General features: G+C 44.7%; 1 protein-coding gene across 4 annotated transcripts in view; it reads right to left on the bottom strand.

The window, feature by feature from the left end:
* CACNA1G (calcium voltage-gated channel subunit alpha1 G) overlaps positions 1-12494 on the bottom strand; it is a 151186-nt gene extending 138692 nt beyond the window's left edge. For all 4 annotated transcript variants that reach the window (XM_077458918.1, XM_077458917.1, XM_077458919.1 and 1 more), the window contains exons 1-2: positions 12365-12494; positions 6465-6598 (exon numbers count right to left, since the gene is read on the bottom strand). In XM_077458918.1, coding sequence (XP_077315044.1) covers positions 6465-6598; positions 12365-12457 — 227 coding nt within the window. In that variant the 5' untranslated portion in view covers positions 12458-12494. The remainder of the gene's footprint in view (positions 1-6464; positions 6599-12364) is intronic.
* Positions 12495-13097: the final 603 nt, after the last annotated feature.

Below are 13097 nucleotides of genomic sequence, written 5' to 3'. Positions count from 1 at the left end.
AAATGGCGATTGTTGCAATTTTGTCTTGAGCAGCGGTTTTTGCAAACACAATTTTTTGGGAAAAAAATACAGTTCAATGGATTAAAAAAAAAACAAAAAAAAAAAAAAACACTAAATGTACCTAAATTTTTGTTTATAATGTGAAAAATTATGTACAGTAGATAGAGAGATACCTAACATGCCACGCTTTAAAATTGTGCATGCTCTTGGAATGGCGACAAATTAGGGTACTTAACTGCTTCTGGACCAACTGCCGCAGTTTTACTGTGAAGGGCTGGCTCCCCTGCGTGAAACCACGTAACTATACGTTGGCTCACGGGGTCCTGATAGCAGGCGCACGTGCACGCTGCTACAGATGCGCGTGTGCCCGCTGCACAGCGGGGGTGCCGATGCTCATGGCCGACTGTCACTGTGACCGCCAGCCATGATCGATCGTGAGCTGGAGACACAGAAAAGGAACTAGTGTGTGTAAACATACACTTCCCTGTTCTGACAGGAGTGACAGATCACGTGTTCCTATTAGCTAGGAACCACAATCCGTCACTTTCTGTAGTTAGTCCCCTCCCCCTTCAGTTAGAATCAACTCCCAGGGAACGCAGTTAACCCCTCAATCGCCCCCTAGTGTTAACCCCTTCACTGCCAGGGAAATTTTTACAGTAATCAATGCATTTTAATTGCACTGATCACTGTATTAATGCCAATGGTTCCAAAAAAGTGTCAAAATTGTTCGATGTGTCCGCCATAATGTCGCAGTCACGATAAAAATCGCAGATCGCCACCATTACTAGTAAAAAAAAATTATTATAATAAAAATGCCATAAACTATCCCCTATTTTGTAGAGGCTTTAACTTTTGCGCAAACCAATCAATACACGCTTATTGCAATTTTTCCCCAAATAAATATGTAGAAGAATACATTTCGGCCTAAACTGAGGGAAAAACATTTTTTTTATATATTTTTGGGGAATATTTTTTTGTAGCAAAAAGTAAAAAATAATGCGTTTTTTTCAAAATCGTCGCTCTTTTTTATAGTGCAAAAAATAAAAACTGCAGAGGAGATCAAATACCACCAAAAGAAAGCTCTATTTGTAGGAAAAAAAGGACGTCAATTTTGTTTTGGTACAACGAATCGCATGACGAATCGCAAAAAGTGCGCTGGTCAGGAAGGGGGTAAAATCTTCCGGGGCTGAAGTGGTTAAAAATCTCCATAGGCGATGCTTTAAATGCCTTTAGAGGTTACCAGTGTAGAGTTACAGAGGAGGTCTAGCACTAGAATTATTGCTCTTGTGCTTAAGTTCACCACGATAACTCACAACTAAATATGAGTTTATCTGAAGTTACAAATTATCCGAAGTAACGAATGCTGCATCTAAACAAATGGAATGTAACAAATTACTAATAAATAATAAAAAGCAGGCGCATGCAGCATTCTCTCTCACCACTAGTATCATTTTCCATTTTTTCTAAGTTTTTATTATTATTATTGTTATTTATTATTATTAATTTGTTATGTTCCATTCATTTAGATGTGGCATTTCTTATTTCGGATCATTCGTAACTTCAGATAAATTCGTATTTGTTACGTTCACTAACAGCCAAATTTGAAAGGAAATTCCAATACCTATAATTTAATAGTTAGTAATAGTTAAGTTATTATTAGTTATTATTTCAGATTTTCAAATTTTTCGAATTTGCGAATTTACATATTTACGACTATTTGAATTCACAAATATTCAGAAAAAATTGGTGAAACAGGTTTTCGTTAATTCAGAAATTTCTGAATTAACAAATTTGTCAAATTTCGTTAAAAAACAAATTTGGAACTAAACCAATTGTACATGTCTACAAACTTACATTGGGCCAGCTTGGCGCAGTGTAAGCATGAGTATCTGATATCTGGAGGACCATTGGGGATGCTGTAAATCCCTATAATAGTCTGCACTGCATACAGTGAGAATTTTGATCTTCTGGGTTCTTTGAATGTGACTTCCCTTTCCACAGGGGTCACTCGCTTGACATCCCTGGCCGTGAAGCCTAAAGGTTTCCCTTAGTAGAGATGGCGGCGGCAGCACCCGACAGCCGATCCGAAAATTGTCTGGGGTGCCAACATCGCCGACTCCCTGGACAGGTAAGTGCCCATATATTATTAAAAATCAGCAGCTACAGAATTTGTAGTTACTGACTTTTATTTTATTTTTTCCCAGGCACTCCTCTTTAAGTACAATAGTCAATTCGTTTCGGGGGTGCCTGACATCACCACCTTTATCTAGATTAGCATAGTGTAAAGTAAGTTCATAATCTGGAATTCAAAACTAAAAGTGATATATTGAGAGGTGTGGGTATACAATACAACAGGGCTCAAAATTTCAAGTCCTGAGCTACTAGCCAGGCCTCAAGGGTTACTCGCCACCAGTTGCCCCGCCTAACCCCTACCTTGCTCTGCCCCTAATCACGCCCTCATAAATTATCTCATGAAATAACACTTAAATGTTTTATGCAGAATTAAGTTACAAAAATATTAACAACTTTATCAGTTCCCCTCAGCACAGCATCACCAGTGCCCATCAATGCAGGCTCACCTGTGCCCATCAATGCAGGGTGAAATGTGCTCATCATTGCAGCCTCACCATACCCATCATTGGAGCCTCACCATGCCCACCATTGCAGCCTCACCGTGCCCACCATTGCAGCCTCACCATGCCCACCATTGCAGCCTCACCGTGCCCACCATTGCAGCCTCACTGTGCCCACCATTGCAGCCTCCCTGTGTCCCACATTGCAGCCTCACTGTAGGAAAAGGAGAGCCACGGGGCCACTGAGTTGTATAGCACATTGTTACAGCTTACATTGAAATTGCCTCCACTCTGCTCGCCGTCACACACAGCCCCGCCTCCTCCTGACCCTGCGCATGTGATAGACAGAACACACCCCAGCACTGGACCTGCATTCTGTCGATCACAGGCGCGGGGTTAGGAGGAGGCGGGGCTGTGTGTGACGGTGAGCAGAGCGGAGGCAATTTCAATGCAAGCTGTAACAGCGCGCTATACAGAACAGTGATCCCGTGGCTCTCCTCTTCCTCCACGCTCTCTTCCACCGGGGCAATCACTGGGAGAACAGCTTCCAATCAACCCCACTCCCTCCCCACTCCTAGGCAGCCCAGCTCATAAGCCCTCATTTTCCACCCGCAAAGTGCGAGTAGGCGAGTGGAAAATTTGAGGGCTGCAATACAACACAGTAATGTTCAGCCTCTGGCTTAAGAAGACCAGACTTTTTATGTCCTATAGACCCAAACAGAAGTGAGGGAATTATACTCACCAGATCCTTCATTCTACCGCAAAACAACGCTCCCCCACAGTCCAGCTGTGGACTGTTCCTGGTCTATGGAGGCTGCTCTGGGCTTGATAACATCAGGAAAAGTCCACAACTTAAGACCGCTGGAGCACGGGGGTGCCAGGCCGGTCTTGTGCTGGGAAGATCGGAGGATTAGGTAAATCTCCTTTCTCTGCACAGCCCCAATGCATGGGAACACTTTTTTTTGTTGCCTGGAGATGGGCTTTAATCTCCAGCCATGTAACTTTGCCTGGTCTGAAATGATGCCCCGTTGCAGGCAGTGGGAAACATTTCTTCATAGTGATCAGACTATATACATTGTACTTTAGTAGCAAGTCCCAAGGTGAGAGGCTGCAACATGGGCTTATTTGAGCCCCAGCATAGCAAAGAACTAAACAAACCCCAGAATTTTTTAAATTGTGTCACCTTCAAACACGCTTCTCAGGCCAGGAAGAGGGTTCTGACCCTGGAGGATGCCTGAAAAAGTTGGTAGCGTCCTCCTTGAGAGAAGGGCAGATGAAGGCATTGTCGGCGGGAGTACTGTGATCTCTATAACAAGTGGTTGTAAACCTCAGACATGAAATATCAACAAAGTGTATGCCTCTATAGTGTGTAGTTGTCTCAGACTAGACCACCAAGTGTCATATGTGTCTGCTGCTTCGTTCCTCTGCTATCAGCATGAGTCACTTCTCACAAGTTTTCCTGACGCCAAGAGAAAAAAGGGGACATGGGAAGGGAGCTCCAGAACACAGCCCGTGATTGAGAGCCTCAGGTCTGTTCCTGTGCGCTGTGTGGAGGAGGGGGGGGGTGTCCCTTCCTTACAATCAGAGCTCTCCTCACTGAGTGTAATTTCAGCTCTCTGCCCCCTGTTTTCTGACAGCTCTGACAAGCTGTAGAAATTCTGGAATTTGAGTGGATGTAAACAAAGAGGAGATTTCAGATAAAAAGGTACAACTTATGTAGGAGGATTTGTTTCATCTGTGTATCACCTTCACTGGGTATCTGTGAAGGTTTACAACCACTTTAAGCAAGTACACTTACACATTACTTAGCATGTATGCACCTAACATGAAGAAATACAGTGCCTTGCAAAAGTATTCACCCCCCCCCCCTTTGGCATTTTTCGTGTTTTGTTGCCTCACAACCTGGAATTAACATGGATTGTTTGAGGATTTGCATCATTTAATTTACAAAACATGCCCACAACTTTTAAGATTTTTTTTTTTTTTATTGTGAAGCACACAACCAATAGGACAAAATAACAGAAAAAGTCAATGTGCATAACTATTCACCACCTAAAGTCAATACTTTTGTAGAGGCTCATTTTGCGGCTATCACAGCTCCAAGTCACTTTGGATTAGTCTCTATGAGTTTGCCACATCTTACCACTGGGATTTTTGCCCATTCCTCCTGGCAAAACTGCTCCAGCTCCTTCAAGTTGGATGGTTTGTGCTTGTGAACAGCAATCTTTGTCTGACTACAGATGTTCTATTGGATTGACGTCTGGGCTTTGACTAGGCCATTCCAACACATTTGCTGAAAAACATCTCCACAGCATGATGCTGCCACCACCATGTTTCACAGTGGGGATGGTGTTCTTTGGGTGATGTGATGTGTTGGGTTTGCTCCAGACATAGTTTGCTTTGATGGCCAAAAAGTTCATTTTTAGTCTCATCAGACCAGAGCACCTTCCTCCATAAATTTTAGGAGTCTCCCACATGCCTTTTCGCAAACTCAAAACGTGCCATTTTTGTTTTTTGCTGAAAGTAATGGCTTTCTTCTGGCCACTCTGCCATAAAGCCCAACTCTATGGAGCGTACGGCTTATTGTTGTCCTATGTACAGATACTCCAGTCTCTCCTGTGGAACTCTGCAGCTCCTCCAGGGTTACCTGGTCTCTGTATTGCCTCTCTGATTAATGCCCTCCTTGCCCGCTCTGTGAGTTTTGGTGTGCTGCCGTCTCTTGGCAGGTTTTCTGTTGTGCCATGTTCTTTCCATTTGGTTATGATAGATTTGATGGTGCTCCTAGGGATCATCAAAGATTTGGATAATTTTTTATAACCTAACCCCGACTTGTACTTCTCAACAACATTAACCCTTAGGCCGCGTACACACGGGCGGACTGTTCGCCCAACTTAGTTTGTCAAACAATCCGACAAACAGTCCGCTCAAAATTTGCATGAGCGGACTTGACCACACACGATGAACGAACAGTCCGCTGAAAGCGTGCGCGATGACGTGAACGGCACGTACGACGGGACTAGAAAAACGACGTCCTATACACTGCAATGCAACCTTCGGCGTGTAAATCCTTTCTGAGCATGCGCGGAACTTAGTTTGACGAACAAGCCTACACACGAGCGGACTGTCCGCTCAAACCAAGTTTCAGCGGACTGTCTTACGGGAATTCCGAAAAACTTTGTTCGTCAGACTGTCCGCTGAAACTGTCCGCTGAAGCCCACACACGAGCGGACTGTCCGCTGAAACACTGTTCAGCGGACAAAGTTGGGCAAACAGTCCGCCCGTGTGTACGCGGCCTTACTTGTTTGGAGAGCTCCTTGGTCTTCATGGCAGTGTTTGGTTATTGGTGCCGCTTGCTTAGGTGTTGCAGCCTCTGGGGCCTTTCAAAAAGTTGTGTCTATGCATGTGACACTTGTGATTGCACACAGATGGACATCATTTCACTAATTATGTGACTTCTGAAGGTAATTGGTTGCACCAACACTTTTTATGGACTTCATAACAAAGGGGGTGAATACATTCGCACATGCCAATTATCATTTATTTTTTCTGAAAAATTGTTTTATGCATATTTTTTTCTAATTTTACTTCACCAACTTAGACTATTTTATTCTGATTCATCACATATAATTCAGATTAAAAAAACATTAGACTAAAGGCTGTAACGTAACAAAATAGGTAAAAAGCCAAGGGGGGGGGGTGAATACTTTTGCAAGGCACTGTAGATCTGATGCTTCGTCCACTTTAAGATGATCCCTTTTAAGAATTGATCATCCAGTCCCTAATATATTCTGCTTTTGCTAATTCTGTAAAAACCTCATATAAAAATCTCATTACATGGGAATATTACATAAGCAATAAAAATATGGTAATACTAATAATAATAGCACTTACCCTGCAATGACTATAAAAAAATCTAAGCGGTTCCAGGTATCTCCCAAATAGCATTTCTTCCCGAATATTCCGAGAGCAAACATTTTGATTATCATTTCCACAGCGAAAAAGGCAAAAATGAAATCATCAAATCCCTGCATTGAGGAAAGAAGATAATTCAAAGACTTAGCAGAGAAGAGCTGATAAGAACCAATTAATGCATTTCAAGAGCCCATTCGGCCTTTGTTTCACAGCAGTGCATATTAAAGATTTTGTTTTGTTTTAATGAAGCGCCAAGCAGAAAAACACATTAGACCAGAGCAGCCAATCAAAAGTGAACTTTCAGAGTTTTGACTACAGTAAGTTGAAATCTAATTGGTTGCTTTGCCCTGGTAGTCATTGCTGTGATTGGATAAACCTGCATGCGTTTACATTATTCATGGTTTTTACTTTATTTATTTGTATTATACACTGCTCAAGAAAATGAAAGTTAACACTTTTTAATCAGAGTATAGCATCAAGTCAATGAAACTCCTGGGATATTGATCAGGTCAGTTAAGTAGCAAAGGGGGTTGTCAATCAGTTTCAACTGCTTTGGTCTTAATGAAATTGATAAGAGGTGCACTAGATGGGCAACAATGAAATGACCTTGAAAACAGGAATGGTTTTACAGGTGGAGGCCACATTTTTTCCCCCTACTCATCTTTCCTGACTGTTTACTAGTTTTTCATTTGGCTAGGGTCAGTGTCACTACTGGTACCATTATGCCATACCTGGACCCTATAGAGCAGTGATGGCGAACCTTGGCACCCCAGATGTTTTGGAACTACATTACCCATGATGCTCAGCTACACTACAGTGTGCATGAGCATCATGGGAAATGTAGTTCCAAAACATCTGGAGTGCCGAGGTTCGCCATCACTGCTATAGAGGTTGCACAGGCAGTCCAATTCCTCCAGGATGGCACATCAATACATATCATTTCCAGAAGGTCTTAAGAGCATGGAGGAGGTTTCACGAGACAGGCAGTTACTCTAGGAGAGCTGGACATGACCGTAGAAGGTCTATAACCCATCAGCAGGACCGTTATCTGCTTCTTTGTGCAAGGAGGAACAGGATAAGCACTGCCAGAGCTCTACAAAATGATCTCCAGAAGGCCACTGGTGTAAAAGACTCTGACCAAACAATTAGAAATATACTTCACGAGGGTGGCCTGAGGGCCCGACATCCTCTAGTGGGCCCTATGCTCACCGCCTCGTGCCATGGAGCTCGTTTGGCATTTGGCATTGAACACCAGAATTGGCAGGTCCACCACTGACGCCCTTTGCTTTTCACAGATGAGAGTAGGTTCACCCTGAGCATTCGACAGACGTGAAAGGGTCTGGAGAAGTCGTGGAGAACATTATGTTGCCTGGAACATCGTTCAGTAAAACCGGTTTGGTGGTGGGTCAGTGATGGTCTGGGGAGGCATATCCATGGAGGGACGCACAGACCTCTACAGGCTAGACAATGGCACCCTGACTGCCATTAGGTATTGGGATGAAATCCTTGGACCCATTATCAGACCGTACGCTGGTGCAGTGGGTCCTGGGTTCCTCTTGGTGTATGACAATGCCCGGTCTCATGTGGCGAGAGTATGCCGCCAGTACCTGGAGGATGAAGCAATTGATACCATTGTATGGCTCCCATGTAATTCTGACCTAAATCCAATGGAAGACCTCTGGGACATAGTTTCTGTCAACCTCAGTCTGTTCAGGAGCTCAGTGATGCCCTGGTCCTGATCTGGGAGGAAATACCCCAGGACACCATCAGTCTTCTCATTAGGACCACGATTCAACGTTGTCAGGCATGCATACAAGCACATGGGGGCCATACAACCTACTGAGGACCATTCTGAGTTACTGCAATGAAATTTCAGAAAAATGGACTAGCCCGCTGCATCATTTTTTACTTTGATTTTCGGGGTGTCTTTGAATTCAGCCCTCTGTAGGTTGATCATTTTAATTTCCATCAATGTGGCATCCATTGGTTTCTAACACATTACCCCAGTTCATATCAGTATAGCGATCCAGCATGAGATTTCTCCCCATTGAGATCTGATGTGTTTTCAAAGGGTTAGTTCATTTTTTTGAGCAGTGTATTTAATAGGGCGACTTTTTAAAGGGAATGAAAAGTATGAGGGCTCATTCGCAACGGAACGCAAAACATTTGTAGGCATAGGACCCACCCCCCTGCCATGCCCCCTAAAAAGAGAATTATGCGTAAAAAGGATTAGTTAATTACCACAAGTGCTTTTTTTTGCCACTCCTGCCTTTTGAAATGTAAAAATGCAACCATTTCGAATTTGGATGAAAGGTTTAGCACTTGGAAACACTTTTTGAAAGATAAAAAGTGCATTTTGTGATGGGATAAATGAGAAGAAAAGGAGGGACAGAGTAGACATGTGCAGAATGCAAAAATGTTGTTTCGTTTCGGATAGATTTGCTGTTACCAATTTCATTTACGGTAGTTGATTTCTTTTGGGAATTTTTTCTGTTTCGTTTAATTTTGTTTCGTTTATGAATTTTCTAATGAATTCCATATTTTCCGAACAATTGGAATTCTGTGTGAAGAATAGCTGGTTGATAAGGAGCGGGCTGGGAAGCCAGCCACAGCGTCCTTAACAACCAATGGCTGTCGGTTGTCAGCGGGCCTCCTCGCTGACAGCTGAAATGTAAACAAAAGAATGCCGGTGTCCTATCACATTGTGACCCCATCGGATAGTGTCGGCTGTGTGCTGTGCATGCGCAGTACACAGCACACACAGATTCCGAAAATAGCCGAAGATGAACGGCGCCTGCGCCGTGAGTCCAGGTTCTAGCCCCACCATCCAAGTGGACATAGAGTTAGAATATAAAAGAGCCGAGCGCAGCCCTAATATCGGCAGCCCTATGTCCACTTGGATGGTGGGGCTAGCACCTCCACTCACGGCGCAAGCGCCGTTCATCTTCAGAGATTTTCCGAAGATCCTGCTGCTCCGTACTGCGCAAGCGCTGCGCCTGTGCAGTATGGGGCGGACAGTATCTGATGGCCGGACTGAATATGCCACAACACCGGCAATAGAGAAGTCAGAAAAAAACAGCATGACCCCCCCCACCATCCATACTAGGCCCTTTGTATCTGGTAGGGGTTCTAAGGTGAACCCCACACCAAAATTTGAAAAAACAAAACAAAAAAAACCAAAAAAAAACAAAAAAAAAACAGCGTGGGGTCCCCACCTCCAAATTCAATACTAGACCCTTAACCAAGCATAGAGCCTGGCAGGTCGGGAAGAGGGGGCAAGCGAGTGCTCCCCCTCCTGAACCATACCAGGCCACATGCCCGCAACATAGGGTGGTGCTTTGGGGCACGTTGATGGGGTCCGTTGAATTACCCCTTCTGCCTTTAGTTTTTCTGTTTAGGCCCAGCCTTTTGTTTTTCAGCGGGATCCCGGAGGAACACAGTTCCAGTATATCCAGCACCCAATAGGGTACTGGGGTGTGCTGGAGGATCTACTGATGTCGGGGGATCTATTGTTATTTAGAAGATCTATTAGCAGTGGGGGTCTATTGTTGCTTGTGGGGGATATATTGTTGATGGGGGTCCTATTTTTCTAGGGGATCGATTTTTTTCTGGTAGGGAACTACTGTTGAGGGAGGGGTCTATTGTTGCTGGCTGCTGGAGGATCTATTGATGATGGCTGCTGTGAGATCTATTGTATTGTTGCTAGCAGTGGTCTGTTGTTGCTGGGGGGTATCTTTTTTGGGGGGGAGGGACTATTTTGTTGCAGGTGGTCTATTGTTGATGGGGGAATCTATTGTTGCTAGTGGGGATCTACCATTGAGGGAGAAGTCTATTGTTGCTGTCTGCTGGAGGATCTATTGATGCTGGCTGCTGGGAGATCAACTGTATTGTTACTGGCAGGGGTCTATTGTTGCTGGGGGATATATTGTTTTTGGGGAGGGTTATTTTATTGCAGGGGTCTGTGGTTACTGGGGGGGGGGTCTGTTGCTTCTGGGGAGAATCTTTTGTTGGGGGAGGGACTATTTTGTTGCAGGCGGTCTATTGTTGCTGGGGGAATCTATTGTTGCTAGTAGGGATCTACCATTGAGGGAGGGGTCTATTGTTGCTGGCTGCTGGAGGATCTATTGATGCTGGCGTCTGGTAGATCTACTGTATTGTTGCTGGCAGGGGCCTATTGTTGTTGGAGAGTATCCATTGTTGTTGGGGGGGGGGGGGGGTTGCAGGGTTGTATTGTTTTTGGGGAATGGGGAAGACTATTTTATTGCAGGGGGTCTTTTGTTGCTGGGGGATATCTATTGTTGCTGGTAGGGATTTATTGTTGAGGGAGGGGTCTATTGTTGCTGGCTGCTGGAAGATTTATTGATGGCTGCTAGGAGATCTACTGTATTATTACTGGCAGGGGTCTGTTGTTGCTTGGGGGGATCTATTGTTTTGGGGAGGGGTATTTTGTTTCCAGGGGCCTGTGGTTGCTGGCGGGAAGGGTCTGTTGTGGCTGGGGGGAATCTATTGTTGCTAGGGAATGAATTGTTGCTGGCAGGGATCTACTGTTTGTTGAGGGAGGGGTCTATTGTTGCTGGCTGCTGGAGGATCTACTGTATTGTTGCTGGCAATGGTCTATTGTTGCTGGTGGGGATCTATTGTTGTTGGGGGGGTGGGTATTTTGTTGCAGGGGTCTATTGTTGCTGGGGAAATTGATTGTTGATGGCTACAGAAGAACGATTTTACTGCTCTTCTTGTTATCGTTAACAAATTCTATACAAGTTACTCAGCAAATGATACTTACAGTAGCTCTGTATTCTCTAAAAGGGGCGGTACTGAAGGTGGGTAGGGGTGGAACCAAGGTCCTCCTGGGAAGTCACAATCAAGTGAATATGGAAGGTAAATCCTAACTGATCTGTTCAGTGGGAATTTCCAAATACAGCCAGTGGCCTCCGCTGGACAAAAAGGAGGTGTGGGGTGTTGGGTGGGACTGACCAGAGTGTGATCATGATTCTTAGGTATCTCATAGCCTGGAAGGAGTCTACCATATTGCTGAAGAGCCAGATCATCAGCCAAGAGAAGACACAAAATACTCCCTTTAAGGCAGTAAGTCATAGTAACTGGGCACTTACCTGCAGAATTTTGCAGCGCTGGGAACCATGATTGTGTATAGTGGGAATTTCCAGATGCCGGTGTTCTGGCATATAGCGTCCGTCCATCAGATAGTGTCCGCTCCGTACTGCGCAGTACGGAGCAGAAGAAGATTCAGAAAATCTCCAAAGATGAGCGGCGCCTGCACCGTGAGTGGAGGTGGTAGCCCCACCATCCAAGTGGACACAGGGCTGCAAATATTAGAGGGCCCCTCGTGGGCTCGCTTCGCTCGCCGCGCTTTGGGCATGGCCTCTCTGTGCTCTGCTCTTTTTATTCCAACTCTATGTCCACTTGGATGGTGGGGCTAGAACCTGGACTCGCGGCGCAGGTGCCGTTCATCTTCAGCTATTTTCGGAATCTGTGTGTCCTGTGTACTGCGCATGCGCAGTACACAGAGGACACTATCCAATGGGGGACAGAATGTGACAGTTCATCGGGACACAGATTAATTATATAATTGGAGGAACCTAGAAATCCAGGGATGAAAAACTGCAACCACAGCTCACGTGGTCAAGTTCTGATCTGCCCCCCTCATCTCCCCATGGCCCATCAAATACAATCAGTGACCTCCACCGGACAAAAGGGAGGTGTGGGGTGTTGGGTGGGACTGACCAGAGTGTGATCATGATTCTTAGGTATCTCATAGCCTGGAAGGCGTCTACCATATTGCTGAAGAGCCAGATCATCAGCCAAGAGAAGACACAAAATACTCCCTTTAAAGCAGTAAGTCATAGTAACTGGGCACTTACCTGCAGAATTTTGCAGCGCTGGGAATCACAGGCAACGTCTTCACATGGATGGAACATTCCCAGAGTGACACAGTTCAGGAGGATCACCAGCATGCTGAAGCGTTCAAACCAGGTATAGGGCACAAAAGTCAAGGAAACCTCATAGCAATAAATTATAGATGGCTTTAGTATCTCATAAAAGGAAAAAAAAAAACTTCCACTTACAACTCTTAACTACAATTAAGAATTTAAAGTGTAACTCCACTTTTGTTGAAGTAAAAAACAAAACAAAAAAAAAAAACAATCCCTCAGGGTGATAAATGTACAATGCAGAAATAACAAGCTTAGCTGCAGATTCCTACCTGTTTCTCTTTTGAAGAAATAGCTGTTTTTTTTCACCATGTCCTTTGCGGACTGATTCTGAATGGGAGGGTCAGGTTCGTTGTAATCGCCTCGTACGATCTCAGTGTTCTGACAAGAAAAGCTGCAGGGCCTGCAGCCCTTTTGAAATATTTAACCCTTGAGGAGTATCTCACCAAAACTGAAATTTCTATTGCGGGGTGGGGGGAGTTTACTGCCTCTTGATGCAGGAGCAGGTGAGCGCTCTCTTTAGTGATCTTGTTGCTGGTAAATTGTCGCTTATGTGAGATTGCGACACAGGCCCCTCGCAAATTATTACCATTCCAAACCGATGACGAGTCGGAGCCTACCCTCCTTCTCCCCTCACATGGCAAACCGAGCCTTGTAATTGGCT

Source organism: Lithobates pipiens, unplaced genomic scaffold (genome assembly GCF_037356315.1).
Source record: "Lithobates pipiens isolate NorthernLeopardFrog02 unplaced genomic scaffold, aLitPip1_a1.2 Scaffold_28, whole genome shotgun sequence".
NCBI classification, from domain to species: domain Eukaryota; kingdom Metazoa; phylum Chordata; class Amphibia; order Anura; family Ranidae; genus Lithobates; species Lithobates pipiens.
Note: the sequence above shows the minus strand (reverse complement) of the source record. Positions and strands in the feature narration are given on the sequence as shown.